At 36.4% G+C, this 11,873-nt stretch overlaps 2 protein-coding genes across 2 annotated transcripts; one reads left to right on the forward strand and one right to left on the reverse strand.

Annotated features, from left to right (window-relative positions):
• Window positions 1-4,753: 4,753 nt before the first annotated feature.
• LOC140973919 (CBS domain-containing protein CBSX6) lies at window positions 4,754-9,209 on the forward strand. The gene is made up of 3 exons (XM_073437063.1): window positions 4,754-4,990; window positions 7,124-7,560; window positions 8,031-9,209. Exons 2-3 carry the CDS (start codon window positions 7,217-7,219, stop codon window positions 8,938-8,940), a joined length of 1,254 nt encoding a protein of 417 aa, XP_073293164.1. The 5' UTR covers window positions 4,754-4,990; window positions 7,124-7,216; the 3' UTR covers window positions 8,941-9,209.
• An 806-nt stretch (window positions 9,210-10,015) lies between these two features.
• Window positions 10,016-11,873, reverse strand: LOC140973920 (probable E3 ubiquitin-protein ligase RHC2A). The gene has a single exon (XM_073437064.1). The coding sequence runs from the start codon at window positions 11,682-11,684 to the stop codon at window positions 10,551-10,553; it is 1,134 nt and encodes a 377-aa protein (XP_073293165.1). The 5' UTR covers window positions 11,685-11,873; the 3' UTR covers window positions 10,016-10,550.

Below are 11,873 nucleotides of genomic sequence, written 5' to 3' on the forward strand. Positions count from 1 at the left end.
CACCATGTCAAACTTGACAAAGCTCGAATTTGTTGCACTCGACATTACGGGGAAAAATTATATGCCATGGACTCTCGATGTAGAAATGCATCTTGAGTCATTGGGTCTAAGCGAGACTATTAAAGAAAATGGTATATCTTCATCACAAGAAAAAGCAAAAGCTATAATATTTTTGCGCCGACATCTTGATGAAGGTTTGAAATGTGAATATCTCATCGAAAAAGATCTCATGGCTCTGTGGAAAGGATTAAAAGAAAGATTTGAATATATAAGGGAAGTTATACTTCCGACCGCCCGTGATGAATGGAATATGTTGAGATTCTAAGATTTTAAGAAAGTAAGTGATTACAATTCGGCGATGTATCGAATAATCTCGCAATTAAAAATTTGTGGACATGAGGTTACGGAATCGGAAATGCTTGAAAAAACATTTTCCACATTCACGCATCAAATATAACTTTACAGCAACAATATAGAGTGCGTGGATTTGCGAGATATTCTGAGCTCATCGCCTGTCTTCTTGTGGCGGAAAAAAACAACGAACTACTAATGAGAAATTATCAGTCCCGACCCACTGGATTATCAACATTTCCAGAAGTAAATGCTGTAAGTAAAAATGAATTTAAACCTGGAAACCAAAATCAAATTCAATGACAAGGTTTTGGTCGAGGTCGAGGTCGAGGTCGTGGTCGTGGACGTGGACGTGGAAGTGGTCGTGGTCGTGGACGCGGCCGTGGTTTTTAAAATAATCGAGATAGTTATTTCTATAACTCATCTCAAAAGAGCGTCCCAAACCACCCACCGAAAAGGCATCAAGAGAATATGAGTGTTAATGAGAATCACTCAAAAAGATTTGAAAGTTCTTGTTTCAGATGTGGTACTCCAGGACATTGGTCCGNTAAAATTGAGGAATCAATTTCCCGATTATACAATCAAGAAAATTAGACTTGATAATGCTGGTGAATTTACTTCCCAGACTTTCAATGATTATTGTATGTCTATGGGAATCATTGTTGAGCATCCTGTTGCTCATGTACATACTCAAAATGGATTGGCTGAATCATTGATTAAACGTCTGCAAATGATTGCTAGACCAATGATTATGAAAACAAAGCTCCCTATTTCTATATGGGGACATGCAATTTTACATGCTGCTTCATTAATTCGCATCAGACCAAGTGCATATCATAAATACTCCCCATTGCAGCTTGCATTTGGTAAAGAACCAGACATTTCTCATCTGAGAATTTTTGGATGTATGGTGTATGTGCCTATTGCACCACCTCAACGAAAGAAAATGGGACCTCAAAGAAAGATTGGAATTTATATTGGTTATGATAGTCCATCGATCATTCGATATCTTGAACCACAGACAGGCGACGTGTTCACAGCACGTTTTGCTGATTGTCATTTTAATGAGGAAATCTTCCCAATGTTAGGGGGAGAACAGAAACATACCGAAAAAGAAATTACATGGTATGTATCATCATTGTTACATCTGGATCCAAGAACAAAACAATGTGAAAAAGATGTACAGCAAATTGTGCACTTGCAAAGAATAGCAAATCAAATACCAGATGCATTTGCAGACACAAAAGGGGTAACTAAATCATATATACATGCTGCAAATGCCCCTGCTCGAATTGAAATTCCGAAGAAACAAATTGAAGATAGTCATGATGTCATTAAACGCCTGAAGCGTGGAAGGCCAGTTGGTTCCAAGGATAAAAATCCTCGAAAAAGAAAATTCATAGAGAAACACAATGATCACAAAATAGAGAATGATGTTCCTGAAGAAACACATAATGATCACAAAATAGAGAATGATGTTCCTGAAGAAACACATGATGATGAAAATGTTTTGTCAGAACCACAAACTGACGAGAATCATGAAATCTCTATCAATTATATTAATACTGGAAAAATATGGAACCGAAAAGATATAGAAGAAATTGATGATATATTTTCTTATAATGTGGCAATCGACATCATAAATGATAATGAAGATCATGAACCAAAATCTTTTGGTGAATGTAAAAATCGGCAGGATTGGATAAAATGGAAAGATGCCATCCAGGTTGAATTGGATTCGCTAAATAAACGTAATGTTTTTGGACCTATAGTCCTTACACCTGAAGGTGTAAAACCTGTTGGATACAAATGGGTTTTTATTCGAAAGCGAAATGAGAAAAATGAAATAGTAAGATATAAAGCTCGACTTGTTGCACAAGGTTTTTCTCAAAGGCCTGGAATTGATTATGAAGAAACGTATTCTCCTGTGATGGATGCAATTACGTTTCGGTATTTGATTAGCTTGGCAGTATCTGAAAATTTAGAAATGCGTCTTATGGATGTTGTTACAGCCTACTTATATGGATCACTTGATAGTAATATATATATGAAAATCCCTGAAGGATTTAAGATGCCTGAAGCACAAAGTTCAAAACCCAGAGAATGTTATTCTGTGAAATTACTAAGATCATTATATGGGTTGAAGCAATCCGGCAGAATGTGGTATAATAGGCTAAGTGATCACTTGATGAAAAAGGGATATGTAAATAATTCAATATGCCCTTGTGTTTTCATTAAGAAAACAACATCCGGATGCGTAATTATTGCTGTATATGTTGATGATTTAAACATCATTGGAACAAATAAGGAAATTCAAGAAGTTGTGTCATACTTGAAAGAAGAATTTGAAATGAAGGATCTTGGAAAAACCAAGTATTGTCTGGGTTTACAAATTGAACAAAAAGAATGTGGAATATTTGTTCACCAGACAAATTATACAGAAAAGATCCTTAAACGTTTTAATATGGACAAATCAAATCCTTTAAGTACTCCAATGGTTGTTAGATCATTAAACATAGAAAAGGATCCATTCCGTCCATGTGAAGATGATGAAGATATTCTTGGTCCAGAAGTACCATATCTAAGTGCTATCGGTGCCCTTATGTATCTTACAAATTGTACAAGGCCTGATATATCTTTTGCCGTAAATTTATTGGCAAGATTTAGCACATATCCAACAAAGAGACATTGGAACGGAATTAAACATATATTCCGTTATCTACGAGGAACGACAGACTTGGGACTTTTGTATTCAAAAGATGCTAATCCAAGTATAATTGGTTATGCCGATGCTGGATACTTATCTGATCCACACAAAGCACGTTCTCAAACTGGATATGTATTTACTCGTGGAGGCACTGCAATTTCTTGGCGTTCACAGAAACAAACACTTGTAACAACTTCATCAAATCATGCCGAGATTATTGCACTACATGAAGCAAGCCGTGAATGTGTGTGGTTAAAATCAATGACTCAACATATCCAAATCTCATGCGGATTATCATTCGACGAGAAGCCTGTGATACTATATGAAGATAATGCTGCATGTGTTGCTCAAATGAAAGAAGGATACATAAAAAGCGACAGAACTAAACATATTCCTCCTAAGTTCTTCGCATTCACCAAGGAGCTTGAGAAGAATAAATGTATTGATGTTCGTCACATTCAATCAAGTGAAAACTCATCAGATCTCTTCACAAAGGCACTTCCTACGTCGATATTCAGAAAGCACATATATAATATTGGGATGCGCAATCTACGAAATTTGTGAAGAATCGTTCGTGTCAACATGAGGGGGAGTTTACGTGACTGCACTCTTTTTCCCTTACTATGGTTTTTATCCCAATGGGTTTTTCCTAGTAAGGTTTTTAACGAGGCAGTATAAAAACACGTAATGAAGACAATCATTATGATCATCATCACAAGGGAGAGTGTTGAAAAATAATATTTAAAATGTGTGTATTGAATATTTGAATATTGAATATTTGAATGTTGAAAATTAGGTAAAATTAGGTGTTGAATGTTGAAATTTGTGTGTGATGATGAATATAATGATGTAATTTATTTTTGGATTATTTGTAAAAAATTTCTATAAGTAGATATCTCATTTGTGAAGAAAATCACAATTGAGTTGAGAGAAAAATATTATAAAGTGTGTAGTGTGATAATTTTGAGAGTTTGAGATTTTTACTTTTTACCGTAAATTTTTACTTTTTCACAACAAATTTAAAATTCACTTCATATTTATTTGGAATGAATCTATGTTACACCGATAGTAAATTTTTTGAATTTTATTTTGTATAAAATGATCGATCAATCATCTCATTTGATAAAAAAAATGTAAAATTAATCAATAATTTTTTATTCTACAGTGAGATGATCGACCTATCATCTTATACAAAGACACTAATAATAGAATTCTTGGTGTAAACATAGACACACCTATTTACTACTAGCAATAATCATTTGCATGTGGATAGGTTTTTTTTTCCTTTTTTTTTTTTGCATTCAAAACATTGTATGTAAAATAGTTCAAGATTATACTAAAATTAAGCAATTTCATGATGCTTTTTTTGTTGTTGAGTTTTTGATAAAATTTTAAAATAATTATTTAAATAGGATTATTTTTTTTGTCAATTGTATATGATGTTTTATAATAATATATATTGATTCTATAGATTTGGATTGATATAATTATTTAATAAACAAATCTTTGATTCCGAAACATTTATTGTTTACACACACACACACACACACACACATATATATATATATATATATATATAATTTATCATATAGTAAAGATAATTAAGATTTTGATAGTCAATCATACGGTTCAGAATATTATTAATTTCCTCGTATTCTTAAAAAATAAATATATTATATTTTGTAGAAGTATTTATTTTCTTCTGACATATATAAGCAGCAAGAATAGTGTTTTGATCGTTTCATCCATTTTTTCTGGCTCTGTTAATTAGATTTCAGATTTTATCTCTTATTCTTCATTCTTTCGTCCTCAGAACGATCAGATTTCTGCCCAGCTCTTCGGATTTCACAGCCGGATTTTCAGATTCGTAGCATTTGTTCTGGCGTTTGTCCGGTGCTCGCCGAGCTCCTTCACCGGATCCTTCGCGTACAGGTAGGATCTGGTTCTACGTTATTTCGGATTTGTGGAGCTATGGTTGATTTGGGTTTCTGATTTTTATTGATTTAGCTGAGTTCTTGTTCGATTGCGTTGAATTTTTTCTGATTTCTGAATCTTATCCTGAAATTCTATGTGGGCCTTTGATCGCCGGTAGTTCCTAGACTTATTGCTGGTAGCTAGTGTAGAGTTCGTCGGATGATCAGGTCATTGTTAATGAAGAAGCATTCCGATTTTGAGCTGATCTGGTTTGAGACTGCAAAAATTCATTCACGTACTTGTGACAATGATGTTTGTGTTAAGCTATCCACTCAGCCGCCCCCAAATAAACTATTCGAATAATTTAATAATTGAATTCCCAAGTAAAATACACATGCGAAAAGTCATTAAAGCATCAATATTGTGTGAAATACTTTGAACAGACTACCCCTTTCCAAATTCTTTTCACAATCCTTAGCGTCGAAGAATGAAGCGGTCAACCAAGCATAGACGCTTTTGATCCAGCAAAAGCGAACAGGATTAGTTCTTTATGTTGTAGAGTCCTTAATCTGGTAATTGAATCTTAACATAAAAGAGAACTAGACCCATTTTGTCATCTTTTCTTGTTAAAAAAAACCTCAAAGATAGTGCTTCCACCTTAGACATGAATGCTAATATGCCATGTCCATCACCTCGGACAAAAATGCTGTGTAATGGACAAAATGTTATTCGTTTTGTGAATGCAACAGTCTGTTGTAACATGAGATTGTTTTGTGAGGATTGTTCTCAGGAACAGGTAATTCACTCGATTAAATTTAAATATTATTATGCAAACTAATTTACCATAAACATTAAAAATTGACTGAAGGAATTTTTATTCGGATTTTATTAAGAAAACGAGATGCAATAAGTTAAAGTAAAGTGAATCAAATAACTGACTAGCATGGTATGCATCAATAAATTTGATAAGAACCCCAACAATATATTGAATCAATACATCAGACACTTTTTAAAGGATGTCTTCAGTTGACCAGAAATGCCATGTGCTAAAACCTAAGAGATGGTGGATTACAATAACACCTTCCAACATCCTCGACTTCCATGAAACACATTGGTTTTAATGGTTATAATTTTACATTTCTGAATTGGACATTTGGGATGTCAGGGTGAACGCCTGTGATGTTTTAGTAGTAGGCCTTTAGGTTTTAAACAATGTTTGAGTGTCTGGGACGAGCCTCCTCCATGGGTTCAATGCATGAATTAGAATGTTGGGAAGCCCAACATCTGGGCCGTGGGTAGGAACATCTCGGTCGTCGATCTTAATGCTCCGACACTCCGCCCGAAGCACCTGGACATTTTTGGGTGTTGGGACTTGAACTCGTTCATGCTCAAGGACATCTCGGACATTCATCCAGTAGTTAGGGCATATAATTGTTTTTCAACTTTTAGATGTTTTATTCGAGGTTCAATTCCTCAATTTTCGTATTAAACACTTGGCATAAATGTTAATATATAAAACAAAAGTTATGTTACCATCGATATCATGTAATAACAATGTAATTGGATTGGTAATAACATCACATATTTTCAATAATATTAAAAGTGTGTATCATGTCGAGAAATGTGAAAATAGAATGGAATTTAGTTTTTAAGGGAGAAAATGAAAATGATATTGTAATGTTTAGTTTCATTTATGTGATGAGTTCCCGGAAATGAAATTAAACATGGCCTTCAATATTGCTGTCCTTTTTACAACAAATAATACACATGAATGAAATTATTAAATTTATGAACTTAATTGAAACTTAACTATTTTGAAAACTTTCCTTGTTGAACTGATAGTTTAGTTGCAACATTACATCATTTCATATTTCGAATAAATAATTCAAGACAGGACTATTGCATTATGAATTTTTCATGCCACTGTTTTTCGACCAATCATCATACTTCTTCATCTTTTTCATTTAATAACCACACAACATTGTTTCACAACACATCAACTTTCGAAATCCACATCTGAAAACAATTTCAAAGGTTTTACACAAAGTACTGCCAAAGCCTTTTCATTATTACGAGTTGAAAGTGATAAATAGCCAGATCAACACAAACATTTCTGCTCATATCTGATCTGGAGTATAATTGATTGGATAGGGAGAAATTTTTAATCGTCGTTCCCGAATCATTGGAGCAATATAGATCAGTCCACAAGAAGGAAATAGCTAGTTTTGGATTACTGTAGAGAGGATGGCATCGGTGTTTTTGTACCATGTGGTGGGAGATCTTACAGTGGGAAAGCCTGAGCTATGCGAGTTTGCTGATACGGAGACACTGGAAGATGCCATCGGCGCCATTGGGGAATCCTCAGAAGGAGGCATTCTGGTGTGGAAAAAGAAATCACAGAAGAATGTGATGGAGAATGCTGAAATGAGGCAACAAAGGTTTGTTGGCATCCTCAATGCCCTCGATATCGTGGCATTCTTGTCCAGAGAAGATTCTTTGTCCGATCAGGATAAAGCCATTAAAACCCCTGTTTCCGAGGTTGTGGTCCCCAACAATGCCGCTCTCAAGGTTGTTGATCCTGGAACAAGGTTGGTCTCCTCTCCCCTTCCTTCCCAGTTTCTTTTTATAATCAACTTCTATCCAATCTGCTTTACCTTTCTTCTCTATTTTTTCAACAATCCAGTTATGTGAAGATATGATGATTGTTTTATTCATATTGTTAGTTTCCCTGCGCAAATGCGACCATAAGGGTTAAATATCTTCTTTCTTACTGTGTAAATCTTATGGTTTTCAAATATAAGGTTATTCTGGCCTGTGTAAGAATTGAAAATTTTTATTTGCTTTGAATCCATGAGTCGATTTTTCTTTGGTTTTCATGTTGTGCTGTATTTCTTCATCGATTCATGCATCAAAAGGATACACATACATGAATCCAAATGTTGCACATTTGTTTTGATCCACATCATAAAAAACTAGACCTAAACTTTTATGCCTGTAAAACTTCGTGTGGAATTCCAGAAGTGAGAAAAACTCTGGTGGTTCCTTCTTGTTGTTCCAGATTAATAGATGCTTTGGAGATGATGAAACAAGGTGTGAAGCGAGTCCTTGTCCCCAAGAGTTTAGTGTGGAGAGGAATGAGCAAGCGCTTTTCCATTCTATACAATGGAAAGTGGCTAAAAAATGTAGATCCTTCTACGGGCAACAGTTTGAACACTCTTGGTACTGCTACTCGACCATCAACAGCTTCAACATCCTCCATCCAGGACAAATTTTGCTGTCTGTCAAGAGAAGATGTTCTTCGCTTCCTCATTGGTTGCCTTGGTGCCTTGGCCCCTTTACCTCTTTCTTCTATTTCCACCCTCGGAGCAATCAACCCAAACTATAGCAGCATCGAAGCATCATGCCCAGCATCTGATTCCATCAAAAAGCTTCCCTGTGAACCTTGTGCTGTGGCAGTTGTGGAGCAAACACTAGACGGCCAACACAAGATCATTGGTGAAATTTCGTCATCTAGACTATGGAAATGTGACTACTTGGCTGCTGCTTGGGCACTGGCTAATTTTTCAGCTGGACAGTTTGTTATGGGAGTTGAAGATAACATGAATTTGAGATCGCTTCCTGTGCTTAATGACATGGCTGCTCAGACCGATTTAACCAATGGTGGTGAGGCAACAAAGTCAAGAATATTCAGTTGCAGAAGTATGGGGTTTTTTACTAATTCGTCCAATCAAAATTTCAGAGTTGGTAGGAGCATGTATCGTGGTAGAACTGCTCCTTTGACCTGTAAGGTGACGAGTTCATTGGCTGCTGTCATGGCACAAATGTTGTCGCACCGTGCAACCCATGTGTGGGTAACCGAGGCAGAAATAGAAGATAGTTTAGTTGGTGTGGTTGGATATGCTGATATCTTAGCTGCAGTGACCAGGCAGCCTGGGAAAATCGTTTCTGAAACCCACTCCACATCTTGAGCAGCACTCATTTTCGAGTCAGACTGTGATATACATTATTTCAATCTGGCAAGTCTCCTGACTTTGGGACACTTGAAATTATAATTTTTGCATTGTTGTTGTTTATATTTCCTTGTTTGTACAAGTTGACTGAAGTGAGTTGAGTCATTGAATTAGTTTTATTTGTTCTGTGGGATGACTACAACTTTCATCTCTATTATTTTGGACCAGGTGTGTTAATTCCTCTTGTTTGCTATTGTGCTAAAAAGGTTCACTTTTGAATTTTTCGACGTTCTTGGTTTTTGACATTAATTTAACGTTAAAGGTAGTGCATTATCCGTGCTCAATTTCTCCCCAAATTCGGGTACTTTTTAACTCAAAACCAATTTTAATTAACGTCGAGGATCAAAAACATTTTTAAATGCATAATTCTTTTTGACACATGGAAAACAAGAGAAGCCAAAACAGTTTGGATACAAATAATAAAGATGAAAATTTGAATCATACCTTTCGTCTGTCGACCGAAAAATCAAAGTTGGGCGTATTATCGAGTAACTTCCTTCGAATTTTTTTCTTTCTTTATTAATTTTTGTTCAATCATTCAGTCTTGAGAATGTACACTGGAATTTAAATATTGAATATATTATGAAATTTTTTACATTTATTCAATTTAAATATGAATTGTTCGACTGGAAATTTGACCTTGAAATAGTTATAATTTGAGGAACATCTCACGTGAAAAATATATCAAGGCATGTTGGTCTATCATTTTCATCATTAATCGCGAAAGAGCTCTGAAGAGAAATCAGAAGCTCCAAAAAGTCTTGAAATTTTCTTTCTATAGTAAAAAAGATTAATCCTCGCCACCACATATTTCAATCCAACCACTTGTGAAATCATTCGTCAAAGTTCTTATCCCGACACACCTCTAACAAATGGCATCTCAGAAAGGAAAAACTGTCACATATGCCTGATCTCTCATGTTTCCACATTTGTACACCAAAACAACATGATGTGATCCAAAATTCAACCTTTCAAAGAGACAAAATCAACTGCAGTTTAGTTTCAAATAAAATAAAACCAAATCAAGTGCAACTATAAGAGAATTTTCTTTATATACAGAAATCAACTGCATGATAAAACAATACAAAGTAATATGCATTCTCCACAACAATGTATAAGTATTCTATATGTGAAGCCACCGATTAGTTTGCCGAGACACCATACATAGTATAAACAAGCTTTCTAAGTTAAATTAGACCGAGAAAATTAAAAACAAAGGTACACCAAATAGCAACATCAAAGGAACTACCATTTGCAAAATTGTGATGGAAAACAAATGCGAAAAAGAAATAGGTGCTCTTTCAAGTTCCAATAGCTTGGTTGGTTACCTCTATTCCGACATCTGATAACCCAATCCTGCCATTTTAATATTATCTTCCTCGGATTCATTCATCAATTTCGTGTCATGATTTTGCACAACTTACTTCATCTCCTATATCAGCCAAATATCACCGCACCAGAAATCTAGAGCACAAAACAAGACTTGGGATAATTAACTCAGTTGCACGTCCAGCTATACATTTTTTGAATAGAAACAAAGTTCTTCCACCAGCACTCATCAGGCCAATTTATACAGTCTCGCCATTAACTTCGTAACCCCGTCGACTAGATTGTCTCGAAGTCGAGCTGACCGAAGGTAGCAAGCCACTCCTCCGACTCATTCTAGAATCCGAACTAGAATTAGAGGATCCACCTCGACCAAAACAAGCAAAGAAATTACACAAAACCCTCCTCAATCCACTTCTCTCCCTTGAAACGATTCCTCTAGAACCCCAAGAAATTCTCCTTGAAACCCCATTGTTATTAAAACCACCATCCACTTCAGTGTAAACCACAGGTAACTCCCTCTCTCCGCCTCTTCTCCCTCCAGAAAATCTTCCAACAGCAAACCCTCCGCCTGGTAATCTCCATATAGTCAGTCCCACGTTCTCATCATCATTCGCACCCCTGTTCACTTCTGTCGCATCATGAATTCTGTTAGCGTTGTCATTATCAGTCGGCAACTCATGTCTACAGACAGGGCATGAATTTTTCAAGGAAAGCCAGGGTAAAATACAATCTTGATGGTATAAATGATTGCAAGGCATTTCACGAGCCTCAGCCCCCAACTCAAAGGGCTCTTTACAAACTGCGCAGTGCGATTCAAGTCCTATGTGCTGCCCACTTATCTCGACTGTGGGCATAGATTCAACGGCAGCTTTAGAAGCAGGCGGGTTTCGTTCAATTCTAGCAATCCCATTAACCTCGATTTGTGCCAATTGATCGAGCAATCTGTCAAAACCCGACCCAAGAAAGAACTCCGATATACTGGCGGGCAACGGCCTTAAACCCAACCCAGCTCCATCATCATAATACAGCTCGAATCCAGTACCACCTCCAGCAGCAGCTTCTCTTCCATCCCCGCCCTCGTTAAGACCACGGAGAACGATAACCGGATTGAACGGCGACCTATCTCCCCCGCTCATTCGGCTCCGTCTCAACCTCGAACTCAAAGCCGGCCCTGGACGACCAGAGCTCGAATCGAGGTTTCGCGAAGCTGCAGGAAAAGGGTGTCTCCTGGAGTCAGAGAGCAGAGATCGAGAGGGAGTGTCAACGACTTCCACGAATCCGCCGTTGCAATCGGTGCAACTGATGGAATCTTGGGTCAAAACCCTAACGAACCGGTTGCATCTGTAACACCAGAAATCCGAAGACGTCGACATCTACAGGTCGTCTTATTTTCAAAATTACTGTTTCAGCAGATCTAAAATTTGAACTTTCTTCCCAAAATATCACTGAAATAGAAGAAAACTTGTGGCGGCGTTGTATTTTGAGGAAATAGTAAAGAATAACTGAGATGGAGAAGAATGAAACAAGCATATGCGTCGAATAAAACTGCGTATTTGACGACA

Source organism: Primulina huaijiensis, chromosome 3, assembly GCF_012295235.1.
Source record: "Primulina huaijiensis isolate GDHJ02 chromosome 3, ASM1229523v2, whole genome shotgun sequence".
Taxonomy (NCBI): domain Eukaryota; kingdom Viridiplantae; phylum Streptophyta; class Magnoliopsida; order Lamiales; family Gesneriaceae; genus Primulina; species Primulina huaijiensis.

Bases quoted from the DNA above. Each gene is read 5' to 3' on its own strand.
- LOC140973920 (XM_073437064.1), bottom strand. From the start codon at position 11,684: ATGTCGACGTCTTCGGATTTCTGGTGTTACAGATGCAACCGGTTCGTT.
- LOC140973919 (XM_073437063.1), top strand. From the start codon at position 7,217: ATGGCATCGGTGTTTTTGTACCATGTGGTGGGAGATCTTACAGTGGGA. The intron at 7,561-8,030 runs GTTGGTCTCCTC...TTGTTGTTCCAG, and splicing joins GTTGTTGATCCTGGAACAAG to ATTAATAGATGCTTTGGAGA.